Source organism: Scardinius erythrophthalmus (genome assembly GCF_964197995.2).
Source record: "Scardinius erythrophthalmus genome assembly, chromosome: 7".
NCBI lineage: Eukaryota > Metazoa > Chordata > Actinopteri > Cypriniformes > Leuciscidae > Scardinius > Scardinius erythrophthalmus.
In genome coordinates, this window is record NC_138227.1 from 21,492,277 (window position 1) to 21,513,664 (window position 21,388).

The following is a 21,388-nucleotide window of genomic DNA, read 5'->3' on the forward strand; positions in this document are numbered from 1 at the left end:
ATTTATACATTCTGTAAATATGTATCCAGGGGGAGCTGAGCCTCTTTTAATATTTGACATTATGTGCTATAACAACTAGGCTAAACTAGCAAATGTTCATATTTCTTTACTATAATAACACATCATCATCATCATCCTGCACATGCTAAACTTGTATCTAAATATGTTAGTTTAAAAGTAAATCCACATTGTCCTTATCTTCCCCCATAGCGTTAGAAAATCATGGATAGCTATTTTCAAATATTCTCTAAATATTCTGAAACGTTAAGACTATTTAAACGTTTAAACGACCATTTGAAACGTTTCAGGGGGAAATAACACTCCTTAAACGATGTATAAATAATGTTTTGTGCTAATGTTTTGATAACATTATTTAATTATAACTTTGAACGAACGTTATGTTAAATTTACTGGAACAATGCTTGTTCATTCATATAATTGAGAACCTTGTCAGAACGTAAGACAAAGTTACGAGAAGCTGTGATCAACGTGTTATTTCAAATAATTTCAAGATAGCTGACGGTTTGCTGTGTTTGGAGGCGCCAAAGACAATTGCGCCCGGGTTTAAGACTGACAGAAATCCCATTTAAATGTGGATACAGCCATGAAAGTTATTGTGTAGCCTACTTTTCCAGATGTTGTCGTTCGTATTTTAAATGGCAGGTATCTGTAACGGAAAAAGCTGGAGTTTCAACTAGCAAGTTCTACAACGAGAATCATCAAGTTTGGTTGAGGAGCTGCAGAGAGGAGAGTGGTCCAGTCGTGAGTCACATCCGTGACGCAGGCAGAGAGAAGGACAAGGCGCAGCATCATCTCCATCTTCCATAGCACAACAACGACCGACAAAAGGGGGGAAGGAAATCCCGGTTTTGAGGCTTGTTATCAGGTAAGAGGGATATTATTTCGTTGTATCAACTTCGAATTTTCGCAAAATGTAAATGGCCATGTTTTTCCGCCTGAGAAAAACCTACTTGTCTTTCATGTGCTGCGTGATGGAGCGTCCATGTTTTCTTGTTGACACAGAGCAAGACTGACATGCTTTATAACAGAATATAAGGACACAATGCACCTGTTTGTATACATTTAGTCGCTAAATACAGTTTATAGATCATTGTACTTTATTTATCGACGATTAAATCAAGAATATTGAGAGATTAAAGACAGTGTCAATTCCATTTGTGCACGATCCATTTCTGAATACGCCCCTTTTTTCGTGAAATTAAATATTCAACAGTCTGGTATCTCAGATATCCTTTAAATAGTATTTCTTATTCTTAGGTCAGTAAATTAAAGAGTCATATATGCTATTTATTCCATTTTTTTATTTTTAATTAACAACTCAACTATAAATAGATATATTATCATCATTTACAGTTGATATGTTGTGAAACATTATTATGAGATTGCATTTTATCGCCTTTATAGTCTGTTTTACATTATTAAGATGGCAAGGCTTTGAATCTTAACCAAGCAGTCATATACAACAGGAAATTCTGGTGTTATTTTGGATATAATTTTCAAAAATATTTGAATCCTTATTGAAGTGCCAATTATCATTACAATACAACATCACTTGAGGTCTATTTGTTTAACTGACATCTTTGTTGTGCATTAACACCATCAATGTCTCCCACAGTCTGATGCAATAGAAGGACATTGAAAGCAATACCACAAACAGCTAATGTATGTAATGCCTGTATTCCAGCTGCAATTAAAAACCTTTGTAGGAATACATAATGTATTATTAAATAGAGCAAGAGATGCTAAAGCTCATATTCACTTTGATCATTGCCCTGATAAAATAGTGTTCAGAGTAGATCAGATACTGAGTATCCAGACATTTTGTGAAATAGGCATTAAGGGAGGTCACATTAAAAGGTGAAAAGTAAAAAAAAAACTGATAAATTAATCATCAAACATACATCCTTTACAGAACTCAACGTAAAATCAAAGGCTTTTGAAGATACCACATGAATAAGTATTTTGATTACTATGACTATGGATGTTCAATGTTTTACTCTAAATGACATGTACATGTACATGAGATTCAGTGTAGTTTCAATATACCCCTTGGTCATGTAAATTACAGGTATATCAAATTTAGATGGTAAAAATTATAAAATATATTAGTTGCAAATGACAAACTGTTTATCATGTTGATAGCTTCTCAACATCTACTTTGCAAATATTCAGTGTAACTTCCAAATTAATTGAATAAATGCAGGTTCACAGTGGTGATTCTTAAGTGCACACACTGTAGCGTTGGCTCGAATTGTCTGAATAATTTCCTGAATGTTATTTTGATGGCTGACTGAGCAGAATACAGTTACGGGCATCTGAGACATCAAAGTAAATTGCAGTGAGTTATATTCAGCATGGATCTCCAGTAAGATGGCGCAGTGTCTTGTGAGGCCCGAACTCTCCTCTGTTCCAGCAGACAGTGCTGGAAGCAGTGAGTCACTCGTCCTCTCCACCAGACTCCATACTAAACTTAGAGCCTTGCAGAGAGGAATATCTGTGGAGTAAACTAGAGGATTATGATTATACATCTAATATCACTTATTCTCTTGTTATTGAGCAGGGATCAAACAGAAAGAATACTGAGAGTGTTAAAGATGTCTGTATGAATATATTTGCAGGCCCAATCACATAAGCAGAATGACTAAAGAGGAAACTTCTGATGTGGAAGAGGCCCAGCCTGGCTCCGAGTTCATCAGCCCTGTTCATGAACCCCGCAAGAAGCCCATAGTGCATCCATCTGCACAGGCTCCACTGCCCAAAGACTATGGTGGGTTTCACAACTAAGTCAGTTCTACCCCAAAATATTACAGAGAGAACAAGAAGAAATCTAATCCTGAAGATGAATTTTTACAAATTTCACAGCACAATGTAGTGGTAACCATCTTTTTGGCTGTTTTAACTAAACCTGTATTTATATCCTGCAATTTACGTGCCTCTATTCCAGCGTTTACCTTCTTTGATCCGAATGATCCAGCCTGCATGGAGATTCTGACAGACTCTCGGACCACAATCCCAGAACTGTTTGCCATTATCCGCCAATGGGTTCCACAAGTTCAACACAAGATTGACATCATAGGCAACGAGGTGAGAGACAGTCTAAAAAGCTTTAAGTATTTCTCTGGAATTGCCTGCAGGCTAGACAAGAAACCTGCTAAAAAATATGGGCAACTAACAAAGCCTACTCATGCAATCTTGCTGAAACATAGCATTTGTTTTATACGGAATGAATCAAGACAGTGAACCATAAATAAATGCCATGTCTACAAGTATAGAGAGGTGTATTGAGTTTCTATTCAGCTTTTCAGTCTTTCTGATTTTAAGGATAGAGTCTGGTTTCTAATCCATGGGTTGTGTTCAAACTTGTTGAAAGCTTTTGTCCTCTTTACCTTTTTTGAGAGTTTCTCAGCTTTCTTTTTAATCGTTCTTTAATAATTGACATGCTTGAGTACAGAGTGTACAGACATGAATGTGCAAAGTATTTTGCCATGTTTTAAGTTTAGGTAAATAAATGTCAGTGGATGAACCAATACTGAAAATCTTCCTCGGTTTAGTTTTCATTTTACACGTTGTGCCGAGAAAGGGACATAATGTTCATTTACACATTACACATTTAGTTAGTTCATGCATTCTCTGGGAATCAAATCAATGACCTTGGTGTTTCTTGCTCCATGCAGTACTGTTTGAGGCACAGGAACTTTTGGTACTGTCAGTGATTTATCTCAGTTCCTAGATGTATAGCACAGACACAAACTTTAGGGCTTTAACAAAATTTAGGCTTAGATAAAGATCTATGAGAAGGAGGTACCTTGCTGTATAATGGTGTCCCTAGAGGTGGTAGAGCTGCAGGGATTGATGGCAGTGGTAATAAGCTTCCTACATTTGACTGATCTCTCCATTGAGTTCTGTCCTAAATCAGCTCCACCTGTCAGATCTAGCTGAAGAAGAACTCTCACTGCCCAGTGCCCACCAGTATCTGGCCTTGTGAGTCTGACTTGTAAGTAATCAATGTAAGAAGTTTCATAAGGTTATAAGATTTTACAACCCTTGTGACAAGACCAGCTTAAACCAGACCAACCTGACTAGTCTGGGGGATAGAAAAGACCAGCAAAAAACAACATAGGCTGGTTATAAGTTGCATTTTTCAGCAGGGAAATCTAAATCATTAACTCTTTCCCTACCAGCATTTTTTATTTATTTTTAAAGCCACCGACAGCATTTTTGATCAAATCTAAATCATTAACTCTTTCCCTACCAGCATTTTTTTTAAAGGGGTCATATAATGGTACATGCACTTTTACAAGTTGATTGTACTGAAATGTCTGTTGGCAGTGCCTGTACACAACCATCATATCATGATAAAAATCCATCCAGTGGTTTTGTTTTAATCTCCTTATATGTTTGACCCTCTCTGAAATCAAGCCGTTCGATATTGTGACGTCATAAGATCGTACGCCCCTCCCGCTATTGTGATTGACAGCCGTGTTTCAACACAAGACCCGCCCTGAGCGAGCTGTGACAGCTGTCGTCATAGTAGTCCGCCATTGTTGAAATGCTGGAGCAGAATGGCGTCTACGCGATTGTGGTGTTCAGTTCTTAGATGTAATAAGGAACACAGCAGTCATTTGGATGTTCCTAAATCCGAGCCGTTGAAGATGCAGTGGCTGAGTTTTGTTTTTGAAGCGATATGCCCAAAGGATTGACGCGGGGATTCCCTCACGGGGATTCCCCACGATCGTCCATGCTTTCATGTTTGCGCGAATCATTTCACACCAGACAGCTTTACAAACGAGAAAAAACGGATCGGTACCAACGTGTTACTGCTGAACCTCCAGAAGATGTGAGTGTAATGTTTTATTAACCTTTATATTAGTATTTATATTAATCTTTGCGAAATTTGCAAACCTTGCTGCAGGCTTCACGATGAATGCATCTAAGGTTTACACTCAGGGTCCATTACGGCATGTTTTCTATGTACGACGTTCTCAATATAATTTATAATCCCACGTTTATAATGAACAACGCGTGGTTATTGTGTTAGAAACGGTGTACGCACAGAACAGAGGGGCGGGGTGAGCAAAGCTCATTATCATTTAAAGACACATGCACTGAAACGGCGTGCTGAAAACAGAGCTGTTTTTGACCAGGTAAAATGAGTGTTTTCTTACAATACTAATGAGAATTTTTAATTAAAGTATATTACAAACTTTTAATTTAGACCCTAAAGAATCATATTAGATTGTACAAAAATGGCATTATATGACCCCTTTAAAGCCACCGACAGCATTTTTGATCATTTTCATGGCCCCAGAATATATGTTGTATGAATATCTGAACATGCAATATATCGAAAAGACACTCTGCTTTTAAACAATTTTAGCTTTATGCATTTTTTTTATCAATGCTTGAATATAGGTAAGTTTTATTAAAAAAAGCTACATTTTGAGCAAAAAGCTGAGAAAATCAGAATCATAATTTTTGTCAAAGTATACATCCAGATCGGATTTAGAAAGATGATCAAAACATAGATGGAGTAGATCGAGTCCATCAACACCCCTAATGCTTTCACAGTCCTATAGCTCGTCCTGGGTCGACATTTCATTCAGTAACATTTGGCAGTTTTTATATATATGCTGTTTAATGTTGATGATTTTGTTATTTTACATATGCATATGATTACATATGATATCGCTGGTTTCTGCATCTTCGCATGTGTTTTGATCTGGAGATTCAGTACTCTTTCAGAAGATGTGTCATAGCGCCCCCTACCATATAACAGGGAAAACACGGAAAGCCGGAAATTTCCGTCAGTTGCGGGGAAAGAGTTAAGAAAATGTGATGTTGAGGATGACTCAGCAAAAAAGGCTTCCTTCTATCACTTGTAATCAATATTTATTGGTATAATTTTTCATTATTAGAGTGCATCTCACTAATATGGCTCTTGTCCAGCTTTGAAAGTGGCCAGTTGCTTTTGAAAAACGCCATCTACTCAGGACCAGAGTTTCTGTGCGAGTCTGCTGCATTAGTTATTAATTGGATTCCAGATGCATGGAAGTCCAACATGTGTTGATCATCACTTGATGTTATTTCACATTGTTACTATCACTTTCAGATTTTAAAGCGAGGTTGCCATGTCAATGACCGTGACGGCCTGACGGATATGACTCTTCTCCACTACTGCTGCAAAGCAGGGGCTCATGGAGTAGGTAAGTGACGTTGGAATTGACGGTTGGAGCCATTTGCCCTGACTTGCCTTACATTCCACAATCCAAATCTATTGAGATAATTCAAGTTTGAGGACTTAATTGGACTTAACCTAGTTCTTAATCCTTTAAAAGCTCAAACCTTGCTGTGCATTTCACACTTGCCAACATTATAAAAGCATATCTAGCCTGCAGCATGTACCATTCCTCCTATAGTAACAAAGTGTTTTTCTCTCAGGTGATCCTGAGGCAGCGTTGCGGCTGTCCAATCAGCTGATAGCTCTGGGAGCTGATGTGAGTCTGCGCAGTCGCTGGACCAACATGAACGCCCTCCATTATGCAGCTTACTTCGATGTGCCAGAACTGATTCGCGTTTTGCTCAAGGCCTGCAAGCCTAAAGGTGACTTCCAAAAGCATAAAGAGTTTTTGTATTCATGACGGCATCTAAACTTTTCAAGTAGACAGATGCTTTATATACAAGCTAGCCACATTCTCACATACAAGCTGAGGCAGAAAATGCAAAATTGTTAGCAAATGATGAAGTGGCTAATGAGCATTTGGCAACACATTTTCCACTAAAATTGGGGTGTCTGTTTCTCTACACAGTGCTCAACTCCACCTGCAGTGACTTTTATCATGGCACAGCCCTGCACATCGCCGCCTCCAACCTCTGCCTGGGTGCTGTCAAGTGTCTGCTCGAGCACGGAGCCAACCCTACTGTCAGAGTGAGCATGATGATTTAAACTTCGCTTGAGCTAATCAGTCTAATTGGCTTTGTTAATAATCCACTCAGCTCATTTTGAATCAGTGTTCCAGACATCTTCATTGGTCTGTATCTCAGAATACATTAGTCGCCAAATAATGTTAGTATGGACCCCAATGTATGTATATTAACAAATATACCCTACTATTAAAATGTTAGGGTAAGTTTTTGAAAGAAGTATCTTATGCTCACCAATGCTGCCTTCATTTGATAAAAATACAGTAAAAACAATAATATTGTGAAATATTATTACAATTTAAAATGACTGTTTTCTATTTGAATATATTAAAAATTTGATTTATTCCTGTGATGGCAAAGCTGAATTTTCAACATCATTACTCCAGTCTTCAGTGTCATATCCTTCCTAATCTAGTTGTCAAATAAACCTGCCATTTAATATTATGAATATTACTGGCACCTTAACTAATTGCTTTGATGTATTTTTTTAGGATTCTTTGATGAATAGAAAGTTGTAAAGAACAGCATTTATCCGAAATTAAAATCAAATTTCTGAAGCATTAGAAATGTTTTTAATGTTACTTTTGATCAAACTAATCCATCCTTGCTGAATACAAGTGTTAATTTCTTTAAAATCTGCTAATCTTACTGACCATAAACTTTTGAACAGTATACAATATTTACACAAACATTATTAAAAACTGAAATGTGACTTCAGTCATTGCCTCAGCAGACCATATCTGTAATCTCAAAATGATAAATATTGGCCTGGTTAGACTATCACTGACAAATATAATCTCTCTGCATGTTATAGAATGATAAGGGTCAAGAGCCAGCTGAGGTTGTCCCTGACCCCATGGACATGAGTCTGGATAAGGCTGAAGCCGCCATGGTGGCTAAAGAGCTGAAACAGTTGCTGCTGGACGCAGTGCCTCTCAGCTGTAACCTACCACGTGCCACCCTGCCCAACTATGACAACATCCCCGGCAACCTCATGCTCTCCTCCCTGGGCCTCAAACTAGGGGACCGTGTGGTGCTGGACGACACAAAGGTGGGTCTGTTAAAGATTTGGAGAATGGATGTGGTGTAAAATCAGAAGGTCCTTAGAGAAAATAGGCTATATAAAACGTAATACCTCTCTCCTGCAGACTGGCACCCTCCGTTTCTGTGGCACCACTGAGTTTGCTAGTGGGCAATGGGTCGGTATTGAGCTGGACAGTGCGGAGGGCAAGAATGACGGGAGTGTGGGTGGGATCCGCTATTTTATCTGCTCCCCAAAACAAGGTGTGTTCTCTTCATTTCTGTATTATAAAAGGCATTTGTAATGACAACAGCAAGCTTAAATTGATTCAGACTGAGTATTCGGATGAAATAATCTGATTTCTATTTTTCAGGCATCTTTGCCCCTGTGTCAAAAATCAGCAAAGCTCTTGAGCAGACCCCCTCTTCGGTCACCTCCACCCCAAAAACCCCTCGCATGGATTTGTCTCGCGTCACTGGCAAAATCAAGAAAGAGAAAAAAGAGAAAGATCGTGCGAAGAGTGAGTGATAACTCTATATTTTTCTATCTTTATTAAGATATAGAAGCTTATACAAAGAGACCAATGACACACATATATACACACACATACAAAAAAAAAAAAAACTAAAAACAACCAATATCAAAATACCAGCAAAATATATAGATGCATAGATATAGTAGTGTATACAGATACAGTGATACGTTTAAGCAATAGGTTAATTTAGTGTGATTTAATAGTAATCATTATTATTAATAAAATGGTGATGTTGTGGAGAGAGAAAAATACATAGATATAAACTCACTGAGTGATAAATTGATATCAAGACAATTTGATACAATCATAATAATACTACTACTAATAATTAATCTAATCGAGATGTGTGATATGATTCTGTAGGCTATTGTCTATTTGAATTAACACTGTTCATCTTCTATCAAATTAAAAAATATCGAATCGTTTAAACCCCGGTTAAAAATGTGTGTAAAACATTTAAGTGGATGTTTTTGAAAGAAGTCTCTTAAGGTTGCATTTAACTGATCAAAAAAACTGTAAATTCAGTAATACTGTGTGAAATATTATTACAAATTAAAATTACTCTTTTCTGTTTCTATGTAATGTAATATTCAGCATCATTACTCCAGTCTTCAGTGTCACAGGATCCTTTAGAAATCATTCTAATATTCAGATTTTTTTCTGGTAAAATAGAAAACAGTTAGCTTCTTTTAGTAAAATAGAAAACTTCTTTATCGGAAGTTTGTCATCTGAGTTCCACATTTGATTTGCTTCTCCACCAGCTCCAAGAAAGAAGTCTCTGCCCGGGGTCAGTTTGGATCCTGATGGAGTCAAGGTTGAGGTTGGGGATCAGGTGCTAGTGGCAGGCCAAAAACAAGGGATTGTCCGCTTTTTTGGAAAGACAGACTTTGCACCTGGTATGTTTATGTGATGGTCTAAGATAACGGCATAATATAATGATTTGAGAAGTCGGACGCAATTTGTCCGACTTCTTATGAGTGATATGAAATGAGTCATACAATTACCATATTGTGCCATGAGTATTTAGTATTTTGTGTGTGCATTCTTGTGATAGGATATTGGTTTGGTGTGGAGTTGGAGCATCCCACTGGAAAGCATGATGGCAGTGTATTTGGAGTGCGTTACTTCCACTGTTTGCCCAAATATGGAGTTTTTGCACCACCTTCTCGTGTTCAGAGGTAAAATCTTCAACTTAAGCCCCATTCGGACGGGACTAGTTTTTCAGGGGGTCGGTAGAGAAATTCATGTTTCACAGACTTACTTTGCAATTTTAATCCCGTCCGAATCAGCCAAGTCTGTGTTTTTCTCACACAACCTCAGTAAATATTCCAGAGCAACAGAGTACTGTTTTACAGCAAACTCAATGGTTCTCTAAGAAATCTAATCCCATCTGAATGTGAATGAAATCGGTACTTGAAATCAAAGACGTTGAGTGATAAGAATTGTAACTCAAACATTGTTTAGGAAACTATTCCTGTCCAAATTAGACTTTATTTACAGTTACATGTTCTGCTGTTTTGGTTAAAGAATATGAACAGACCATTGCCTTCCACTTGGCTTTTATTCCTGGATAGCAAAAGCATTTGCGGGAAGGTTTCACTATTAATGAAAGGATAATGATAAAGTACCTGAACAATGTTAGGGGTGGGGCCTAAGTAAATGTGCTAAAATACTACCTACGCTATGAAGTCTTTGTGAAACCATCTGGTGTAAAATGATAAGAAAATTCCAAAGGTGAAAAACAGGGACACTTAGTGAAATGTCAATTTAAACATCCATATGTTGAGTCACCAAAAATCATCAGCAGTATTTTTTTAATTCATTTTTATTTTATTTATTATAAATCTTGCAGAATTGCAGGGCCCAGAGATCCCCAGGCGGATGGGGCACTGGTGAAGAAAGTCCACCAGGTGACTAGTAAGTACAGCAATAAGGAGCATGTTTATCAATTTGGAAAATATTTCCTTTGTGGAACATTATGAATGTTTTTTTCCCTGTTTTCGCAATCAGAGTGTATATATTCTTATGAATAAACAAAACAAGCTCACATTTAGTGCTCCATTTTGCATTTATCTTCTCAATTTAGCATACAGCGCCACTTACTGTCCATAATGTGTAATAGCAATAAGAAGTTTTCCCCTCTATTTCTTAAGCTTGCATGCATTAAAGAGCATTTTTATTATGCAATATGCATCATACAATATTTATATGAATGGACAACAGTCCCACATGGCAGTCTCAGGTACATGTTTGTGATGTTTCAACCTCCTCTTCTCCACAGTGTCCCAGCCGAAGCGGAATTTTAATGCGGTGCGATCTCCGAAAGACATAACATCTGAAAGTTCCATATCCAGGTATGCTTGTGTCCCACAAGTAACATATCCGTTTTGGCCGCAGCTGTGAATCTATAATGTATCCTGTGTTACAAGATTAAACAGCATTTTACTTTCATGATTCGTTTCTATTGTAGCAGGTTGCTGTTCTGTTGCTGGTTTCCCTGGATGCTCCGTGCAGAGATGCAGTCCTAAATCCACTGCTTACATCTTTAATTCTATCTCCCCCTCTTTCTGTTCCTCCTCAAGATAAAATCTCACCCATTCTGTGTACTTCCATTATTCATATGTGCTTCTCTCTGTCAAATACCCAGACTGCTGTCCCACCCCTTTGACAGCAATTCAATAGCAAAAAAATAGTGCCTTGTCAAGTAACTAACGTCCTGCATTCCGATGATTGAATTATAGACGAACAATCTTTTATGAAATCAAAATAAGGGAAAATCATCCCATCTAAAAGCCATGCATATCTCTCTTTTTTTGCTAAACCACTGTTGGTAGATTATTGGCAGTATTCAAGCTTGATAATACAGTCATTATACACAAAAGTAGGCTTGTACATCTGTTTTAATTTGAAAAGGTGCTTTTTTGTTTTGTTTGGAAACATGTTGCTGTATTATGCACCTTTACTGTCTTACTTTTCAGTATTTTATTATATATAAACTTTGATTTCTAAGTTTCAAATGCCTTTAAATGAACTAGTAGGTGACATTAGCAAACATCTAAAAAACATTAAAATGATCTCACAATTTATGCAGTCTGTAGTCTGAAAATATTCATGCTGCCAATGTGAAAAAGAACAGGGTTTTTGTCATCTGAGCCCAACGTTTTCTTCATCTACAGTGAAACTGTAAAAGTGTGTAGATTAAAATATAGAATATGTTGCATGAAATAAGCAGGCATGGGCATGTTTTCAGGTTATAAGCTGCTCTGAAATGAGGTGAGAGGCCTGCTTTAGATATAAGTTAATAAATAACTTTTCATTCAATTAAAATCTACCACAAAACCAAAGCGCAAGCTCCATGATATAGTAAAAGCTAAACGACTGTATCTTTCACTCCAAAATAATGTGCTGTTAAGAATCACACATCAATAATGCAACTCTTAAAAGGAGGCGTGTTCATTCTTGACCTTTCATTAAAAAAACGAGGTGAAAATTAAAGGATTTGCTTATTTTGTAAACCCAAATAACCATACAGATTCAATCACAATCGTGTTTCTCTCACCAAAAAAAAATTAAATAAAAATGTAATTAAATGCATTTGCATCATCTAGTATAGTTGAAAGTGAAGAACAATTCGCTCCTTGTGCAATTTATTTTTAACAAAAAAATAAAAATCAATCCTCATCTATCGTCTAAAGTCAAGAGATGCTAGACCAGACTACCTATCCCTTCTCACTGTCCCTCCATCGGTTTTCACTTGGACCAGTTTTGTAAATGCTGTTCTTTAAAATCCTGATCGTGAAAACACTATGTGCTTATGATATCGTATTCAAGTGTGTGGGTGATAACAGCAATATTTACTCTTGTGTCAACATGCTATATGAATATGGAAATCTGTCTACTTTATTACCACCTACGGTAGCACAGCATGAGTAAAAGTGTCTGTCCGTAATAGATGACCAACAGTATAGGTGAAATCACTACAGTGATCCTAGAGCGGGCAGATATTGTTAAGGAGAGAATAAAAAACAACAACTTGACTTGTGCACTCTCCTTCTTGTGAACACTTGGTCAACTGCACTGGTTTACAAAAAAGAGCAACTTGCTTGATCTAGACAGCTTTTGATTTCTTCAGCCGCCATGCCATTATTTCATTGAAGAATTCTTGAATTTGTGTGGTAGGTTTAGCAATGACACTGTAGTGAGTAGAATAGTGCATCTTCTGATGGAGTGCAAAGGTCAGCTCACAAAAAAAACCTGAAATTGTGCATTATCATTTTGTGACTTATAGAGTACAGTATATTGCTTTTTGGTGACTTAAAGTTGTACAACGCATCAATATATCACTGTTATTTACCTTGATTTCAGGACAAATCACATTCAGTTTTTGATGCCAAAAGGAGAGCAAAAGTATGACTGTAAAGTGAAATTTCATAAGTAAGTAACTCGCACTGACTGGCTCACCCTCCACGCTTTGAAGAGTTTCAGTGTGACATCTAGCATTGTCAGCAACGCTTTCTGTCATTTTCTATCCAGTTTGTGTAATTGGTATAGTTCATTTGTAAACATTTATTCGTCTGAGAAAATATATATTTTAATAATTTCACAAGGTACTTTTTTAACGTCCTGTGCTTTCTTTTCATGTAAATCAGATTAACGTGGATCTTATTCATGAATTCAGTTTTGGATTTGATGGACAACATAACTGTACTGCATGCTGTGTATACATTTGCAGGTTTCTTTTTCCTACAGTATATCAGCATGAAAAAGCTTATTAATTACTTAAAGTGAAACTATCCTGACTATGGATAAATGGATAATAAACATTAGTGTTTTATACTTAGTTTGACTGTGTTGTTTTGGTTGATTAAATAATCATGTCTATCTATTCATCCATCATCTATCTATCTACACAAAAAATGATGTTTTTACATTGCTTTAACTCATCAAAATAAGTTAAGCATTTTTCTTCTTTTTTATAAGTTATATGAGATTTAACAAATGGTCAAGTCAGTTTAATGTAATTTAAGTTTACTTTAAACTTAAAGACATCCAAGTTTACTGTACTTAAAAATTTAAGGCAGCAACTTTTTTCGTCTGTCCATCTATCTATCCAAATAAGCCAAACTAAAGTTTATTTCACTGAGAAAATGTTTATTTAAAAAAAATGTACATTTGTAAACTGTAAACAAACGAGTTATTTTAAAAACAACGTTTAAAAGTCTATGTTGACGTTTCAATCATAAATTAATCTGATTCCTGATGATCATCGGGAGCGCGCCTCGCGTTTTTGTCAGGGCAGGTTGTCTGCCGCTTTCTGCGTGCACGTCGATTCTTGAACCACACCTATAAAAAAAATGTAAAAAAATTGGATTATAGTAATTTTCTATATATTTATAGGGAAACGTTAGCACATAATAGGAAATATTGTCCCAGCTAAATTGCGTTATCTTACCCGCACAGTCTCCTCGCTGAGGCCGGTGTTCTTGGCTAAGTCCGCCCGGGTTTCAGCGGTCGGGTAGTCCGTGAGCGCGAAGAGCCGCTCGAGCTGCTCCGTCTGGCTGTCGGTGAACACCGTTCGGATGCGACTGCGCTGTTTCTGAGCTACAGTTAGGTGACAGTGATTCTCAGCTGTTTCACAACCTGAAGGCGATCAGAAATTTAGTTAAAAACAATACCTAAATAAATTAAAAAATAAATAAAATAAAGTTAAAAAAGGCATACCTGATACGGCAAAAGGCCATTGTTGACCTGCATAGTAATTTGAATTAAAAGCTGGTTGATAATATGAGACTGGAACACAGCAGCTGTACATTCCTGCCCATGATGATGATGATGATGATGATGATGGAAAGTTCATCATCAGTGCTGCATGGTCACAGTGACCTCTAGATCCATCCTGGTAGAGCGGGTCAAGTTTGGTCAAGTGCCTTGGGAAATCCTGAGAAGATGCTGGATGATCCAATCCAGGTGAATCTGCTGGTTGTTTGCTGGCATCTCCCAAGATGTAATCAATAGAGAAGTTGGAAAATTTCTGAGTTGCCATGTTCAATTTGGGGCCCAGGGAATGCACTCTCTCCTCTTGCTCTCCTTTAATAATGACATGGAGCTAGAGAGTTGTAGGCCTATTTGTACCCCCTGCATCTTTTTAACTGAGGTATTAATGTATTTAATATCGGGCCATCAACATCTCTTTGTAAAGGAGGAAGTCAAAGGAAATTACCTTTTGAAGATCCACTTTGAAAGATCCTTAAAACCTTTTAACCTGCCACTTGAAATAAGCCTACACCTGTAATGATTCCTATTAATGTTTATTGATCATACTTCGATACTACAAGTTACTGGTTTTGTTTACTGACTTTAACCTTTTCACACATATGTTTAAAATATTATGGTTGATCCCCCATCGTGAGTTTTTCAAGGCGATCACTTTTATTGTTTCCATGGCGACACGTCATTCCCTGTTATGTCATTACCACTGCTTTTATTTAGTTTTTCCTTTTTTATTAAAACATTCTCAAACTTGTTAACTATAACATGAAAAATGTGATATTCCGATGGTCAAATAGCCTATGTGTTTTGTTGTTTAAACAGCCAAAGCGCGAAAGCACATTTTAATTTAGCATTTGATCACATGACGCACTTTACGTTCTTATCACACAGCAGTGATCGTACGCGTCAAAGTAATGAAATAGTTATTGTTTAGCCTAGGCTATATAAAATACAGTGATAAAAAATGTCTCACTTGAGGAGATTTGTTAGAGTGACTCAATGAAATATTCCTATATTCCTATTCCTACAATTATTTTAATTGTATTTTATTAGTTTATAATAGGCCGCCTAAATAAATAAACCCCATGGAACGCATATATGAACTTTTTATATAAAATGATAATTTAATTTAGGCTATGGGATATAAATTATTCTACATTAATCATGTTATAGTTTATACTGGATAAAGTTTATATTGAATTCAGATAGCCTAATCATAAAGAAATAACTTAACACTTGTTCAAAGAGACACGCGCGCTTTGAAATTGTGACGTCATTCTCTGAAGTTAAAACAAATGAAAGTCATTCATTTAAACAGCACCTATTCAAAGAGGTCAAGAGTGTTTTGATAGCCTATTTTCTTTCTTTCCTATTTGAATTTGTGTTTTAATTACAGTTTACCTTATGCTATCATAATGAATCACATTTTTTAAACGCTCCATAAACCAAAACATATGAACAAATGTCGCCATCTTGTGGTTTTATTTAGAGACTTTAATAAAGCTAATATAAATGAACAAAATAAATTTGAACAGGCCTACAGATTTAGGTCCAATACAATTAAAATAATATTATTATAAATATGTTTAAATAATGACAGCTTCTTTTTTACAAGCCCTGTTTTACTATAGAAAGATAATATTGAATCCACTACGAGCAATAATAAATGATAGCACCGTTTAAATATAGTCCATTGAACAGGATAAAAAACAGGGACTGCATTACTAAACAAGGCCACTGTCTGTCTGTGGATAGAGGAATTATTCAAAAGCCTTCATCGTTACATATGTGTTGCATGCAACTAAATCAGGGTTAACTCAAGATTAAATGATCACGGTTATTTTAAAGCACAAGCCGCAGCTGTAGCTTAGGGATGTCACAAGTAATGTCTAAGCGAGTGTGCATTTTACAAACCAGCAGATTCTCCCAATATAACTCAGCTTACATCATTAATATTCGATTCTTTTTAAGCTACTTGGGTTTACAAAGAATACACATGAAAATCCCACTGAGCGGATATTGGTTTTGTCTCTGCCAAATGAGATCATTTGATAATCTGCAAGGCCCGGACAGCACATACAGAAAATGAAAATACCGCATGTCCTTTATTGTACTGAGTTTTTTTTAAAATGTATTAAACACAAACTTACTATCAGTGCCCTGATGATCAGTTACAGGGATTTTGTTTCAAGAATCTGTGAATGAGTAAGACCTTTAGGAATGAAAGGCCCTTCCATTCAGATCATAACAACGAGTAAGCTCTTTGATACCTGTGGGACTTTTTATTAACAATAACCTCAATTACTTTTTTCAGTAGCAAGATAAAAGAGCATAGGCATATGTGTTTAATCAGTCAGTATCTTCCACTTCAGTCAAAGTACAGCAACTCACACTAAACAAACCTCATTTGCATGATAAAGGCAACAATCTGATTCAGAGCATTCAACTGAATCATATGGTTGACCCATATTCAGTTCTGCGATGCGTTTCTAGAGAACATCAGTGTGGCTGTAAGCATCCATCTGTACAGCCAGGATTTGCACAATGCCACTGACAAGCATTGATATGATTTGGGCCAATAGGCAATTAACAAATGCATGCATGAACTCCTCCAAACAGAGCTGGATGTTCATTGAGAACTCCCAACTGTACAGCTCTGCCAAATCAAACTGATCTGGGGATGAAATTCAAGCTCCAGTGAGTTAGATAGATGTGCATCCCAAAAACACAAAGGCAAGTTTGAATATTCTAATCTAAAGCAATCAATCCAAAGCATAGACAAACAAGAACGATTTTGAAGGTGGAGTTGTGGAGTTCACTTACTTCAATCAAATTATTAATGATCAAAGGTAAGACACTGTTGGAAAGGATATTCGGGCCACAACAACAGTAGTAGTTCTCAGAGAAATAGTTAGGATTACTGAGGAAATAGGCACTGATGGTGTCTTTTGCATGAATGCATCTGGAAAAAAAACATAATATGTTGCTCTGTTTACTTATAAAAATAACATACCACCATCCAATTGAAACATTTAAAGACCATCAATGTTATTCGCATTCAGTGGATCAGTGAGTCCAGTTCTTTTATTCCTCTGGTGTTCTCTGAGGGTGACAGTGAGCTGAACTGCTGCATTAAAGGCCAAGCTTCTCCTTGACTGTTCCAGATGGCTGGAAAAGCAACTCGTATCTCATCCCATGCAGGTAAGAGTGTCTGCATCAGGCCAACTTGATTTGTTACCCCGTCACAAAGCAATTCGAATTATGAACTGTGTGTCATAGACTCAGTCAAGCATCTTAAGGTCAGCTTTTCAAATTCAACTCTACACCAGATATACTGTAGTATGAGCAGATCAAATGTCACCTGGTAAATTTGTGCCAAGGAAAGGTATTTATCACAGTTGACAGAAACCAGAGGAGTTATATAACACAGAGAAGTATTCACATTTAAACCATACTTATGTCATTACAATAGCAATTGCAATATGCAGTATAAAACTAGTGACATCAACTTGAAAGAAAATGTTCTTATTTAGGGTGAATTCAGGTTGATTGGGACAATGTGTCCCACAATCAACCTGAATTCACCTCCAAAAAGGGGCCCGTCCAAATTGAAAATTCTGGGTTACACTTTATTTTACGGTGACATAGTTTCATTGTACTTAGCCTACTCAAATAAGTACTGAGTAATATTAATTAACTAATACTTAGGCTACTATAGAGTTACGGATTGGTGGTTTAGGTTTAATTATTTGTTATTGCTCAATTTATGTAGTACCATGTAACTATGTTACCTTAAAATAAAGTGTTACCAAATTTATTCTCATGTCGTTTCAAAACCCATAATACGTTCGTTCACCTTTGGAAAATAATTGAATATCGGCTATTTTAATTAAATCAGAGAGATTTCTTCTGTCCCTCCATTGAAAGTCTGTTCACATAAAACTCTTTATGAATGTTTTGAACTATTCGATTTTTGAGTGAATCGACTTTAAATGGAGGGACGGACATAAAACATCTTCAAATTGTGTTTCCAAGTTGAACGAAAGTGTTTGAAACGAGATGAGAGTTAGTAGACCTATTGATGACATAATTTTCAGGAGAACGAACTACGAAGATATGTGGCATTTGAGTGAGAATGTTAAGAATGCTCATTTTTCGCGCGTTTCTTTGCTGGTTGAAACCACTGTGGTGAGGTGACCTAATTTCTGCCTGCTTTGGCTCGTGAGCTAGCAAATGCGAGCAAATCTTCTGGTGTCCTTTGAAACCCCTCCAAGGAAGACATCTTATTAGCACACTCATTTGGCACGCTTTGAGGTTTACAGTACTGCAACGAAAGGAAGATATTGACACAGCCCGAGATCAAAGGATGACGATGAATGCGTTAAACAGTTCACGGAACAACCAGAAGAGGGAGACATTCTATTAGAAGACCTGCATCTGGATGACGGCATTACATAATTACAATAACATTGAATGATTCATTGGAAGAATGGAGTTAATTTATGGGAACATAATTATGTTTTGCTTTCTGTTTGTAGGCTGCAGAAAAACAGCAAACATCTGAACACAGCCAAAGGTGAATATTAATAGGCTATGTAATTGCAAAAAGGCTATGAGCTCAAAGCGCATAGTCTTAAAATAATTGTATTAGCCAATATGCATATCTTATCATTGAGCTTATCTGTATTCATTTATTCCCTCTTCTGTGAAACCCAAACAAAGATATTCTAAAAAAATAAATAAGCCAATGTTGTTTTGGACCACACTGATTATATGGACACAATTTCCATACATAGGCTAATTCAAAATATCGTCTGTTGTGTTCATATAGGTTTGGAACTACAAGATTATGGTGAGTACATTTTGGGATGAACTGTCACTTTAAATCCTTGTTCTTGGTGACTAATGAAGCTTGTGACCTTTTCACCTCTCAAACTCAATGGGACACATCTCTATTGTTTTCTGCTCATTCAAATTTGGCGGCTTCTCTTAGCTGCATAATGCACCCCACTGCATAATTACACTGTGTTTTATTCATAATTAGCAAAAATTGACCGATTCATTCTGACGTGAACGGTGAATCACTGGACCCCTCCCCGCTCAGACTTATGAACATATGCAGGAGCTGTACCTCCTTACTGGGTGAGAAAAGAGACAAATGGTGACTGCATGAGTGAACACAGGGTACATGAGTGAAGGTTGGCCGACGGATTGGTGCACCCTGGTGTATCAGTACCGTCTGCTCACACATGCTCTTCAAGGGGGCTAAATGGTGTCCTGCCAAGTTCATATCCAGCAGTTGTCAGACAGCATAGACTGCATTGGCCCCTTATGGGACCTTTTTCTTTGTTTCCCCGTAATCAACAAAAGGAGCTCCTATGGGAGATCTGCCTATTAATATACAGTGAGCTAATCCATCTCTCCAATACAACATACATTCATGCATGCTGCAGTTCCTGGTCAGTACATGTACTGAGCAGATTATTTTGAAAGAAACACACTGAATAAAATGAGTTGATGCCTCTTGTATCTATCTATCTATCTATCTATCTATCTATCTATCTATCTATCTATCTATCTATCTATCTATCTATCTATCTATCTATCTATCTATCTATCTATCTATCTATCTATCTATCTATCTATCTATCTATCTATCTATCTATCTATCTATCTAGATATCTTGTATCCATCAATATATCTATATATACACTTATTAAATAAATGCTGATCCAGTTAACCATGTGCAAAAATGGGGATTTTTTGATCATTTCTTTAATTGAATTTTAATTCGTTTTAAATTTTAGTTTTATTATTTAGCATATTATATTGAGTACTGTATCATCACACAAGCAAACATTTGCACTTTCATATACAGTTTTTTTTATTCGCTTTGGTACTATTTTCACAAGTAAGGTGTACATTTTCAAAACTCTTAGTACTAAAATCCAAACTGATCACACTAGTAAAACAGCTAGTCATTCTTTCAAAACCTGATGTAATGCTTTCAGTCAGTTGCACATGTTTTCAGTCCACATAATCATTGTTTCAAACACAAGATTATTGTAATATGTAATGAGAACATTTGGTTTAATCACAGAAACATAACAGTATGATCTTCTTTCAATTTAGTACTTTTAACAAATCAGCTCATTCAACAGCAAACAATGCAAGATACATGTTTCAAATCACCGTTGTTGCTGAATTAATTACAGTAATACAGGCTATGCCACATTAGAAAATGCACGTGCATAACCTAACTTATGTAATTTTATCCACAATGTTTGTAATAGTATCTATCCAGTGTGTTATCAAAAGGTGTGATGAAGCACAGCCATGATGTTCTGTGCTAGAACAGAGTTTGCTGGCAATGAATACAGTAAATGATTTTGACTATTTGACTGAATTTACTGTAGTGGATCTTTACAGATGAAGGTTGAGTTACAGTAATCTAACTACCATGTTTCTACCATGTTTACAGTATCACATGGCATACATACTGTAATGTAAAATGCTGTATTTGATGCCGTCTGTCTCCCTTCTACTGATGCATCTCTGATCAATCTGATGTTTTACAGTCATTGACTGTTTCCTCTCCCTTATACACTATTCTGCTTTACAGTATTTTCACAAATGGCAAATTTCTCTGTATCTTTCTCTCTCTCACACTATCTATAGGTATCTATAGGTGAAATCTATAGGTGTACCAAATGATTCATTGATTAACCATTAAGATCAGTTGGATTAAATAATAGACAAATGTATTAAACTGAACAAGAAGAGATGCAAATCAAAAGTTTGGTAGTAAGAGCTTTATGAAAGGCAGTTACTGTGAATGAAACATTTATGTAGATGAAACACTTATTTTGTGTTGTGGAAAGGATACTTTGTGATTTTGTGTATTGTACTTATACAATTGAAAACATAATGAAATGTTTGAAAAAAGTGCACTTTTGATGATCTGTTGTGATATTAGCACTAAGAGTTTGGAAAATGTACACCTAACTTGTGAAAATAGTACCAAAGCAAACAAAAAAAACTGTAATAATAGAAATTCCCAAAATTCTCCCTACAGCCCTACATGTTTCATAAAAGTTTCAAAATACAAAAATACTGATTAA

At 36.4% G+C, this 21,388-nt stretch overlaps 2 protein-coding genes across 2 annotated transcripts; one reads left to right on the forward strand and one right to left on the reverse strand.

Annotated features, from left to right (window-relative positions):
• The first annotated feature begins 771 nt into the window (after positions 1-771).
• clip3 (CAP-GLY domain containing linker protein 3) lies at positions 772-12,534 on the forward strand. Its single transcript, XM_081371528.1, has 14 exons — positions 772-886; positions 2,640-2,788; positions 2,966-3,105; positions 6,131-6,224; positions 6,460-6,621; positions 6,828-6,946; positions 7,757-7,993; positions 8,091-8,226; positions 8,337-8,483; positions 9,260-9,394; positions 9,553-9,676; positions 10,351-10,415; positions 10,780-10,852; positions 10,969-12,534. The coding sequence occupies exons 2-14, from the start codon at positions 2,659-2,661 to the stop codon at positions 11,024-11,026; spliced, it is 1,620 nt and encodes a 539-aa protein (XP_081227654.1). The 5' UTR covers positions 772-886; positions 2,640-2,658; the 3' UTR covers positions 11,027-12,534.
• A 1,208-nt stretch (positions 12,535-13,742) lies between these two features.
• dharma lies at positions 13,743-14,541 on the reverse strand (the record flags this gene model as incomplete). Its single annotated transcript, XM_081369952.1, has 3 exons — positions 13,743-13,841; positions 13,951-14,138; positions 14,220-14,541. 3 exons carry the CDS (start codon positions 14,539-14,541, stop codon positions 13,743-13,745), a joined length of 609 nt encoding a protein of 202 aa, XP_081226078.1.
• Positions 14,542-21,388: the final 6,847 nt, after the last annotated feature.

Coding starts and splice junctions, on each gene's coding strand:
- clip3 (XM_081371528.1), top strand. CDS start 2,659: ATGACTAAAGAGGAAACTTCTGATGTGGAAGAGGCCCAGCCTGGCTCC. Junction 3,106..6,130: donor TTGACATCATAGGCAACGAG/GTGAGAGACAGT, acceptor TATCACTTTCAG/ATTTTAAAGCGAGGTTGCCA. Junction 7,994..8,090: donor TGGTGCTGGACGACACAAAG/GTGGGTCTGTTA, acceptor TCTCTCCTGCAG/ACTGGCACCCTCCGTTTCTG.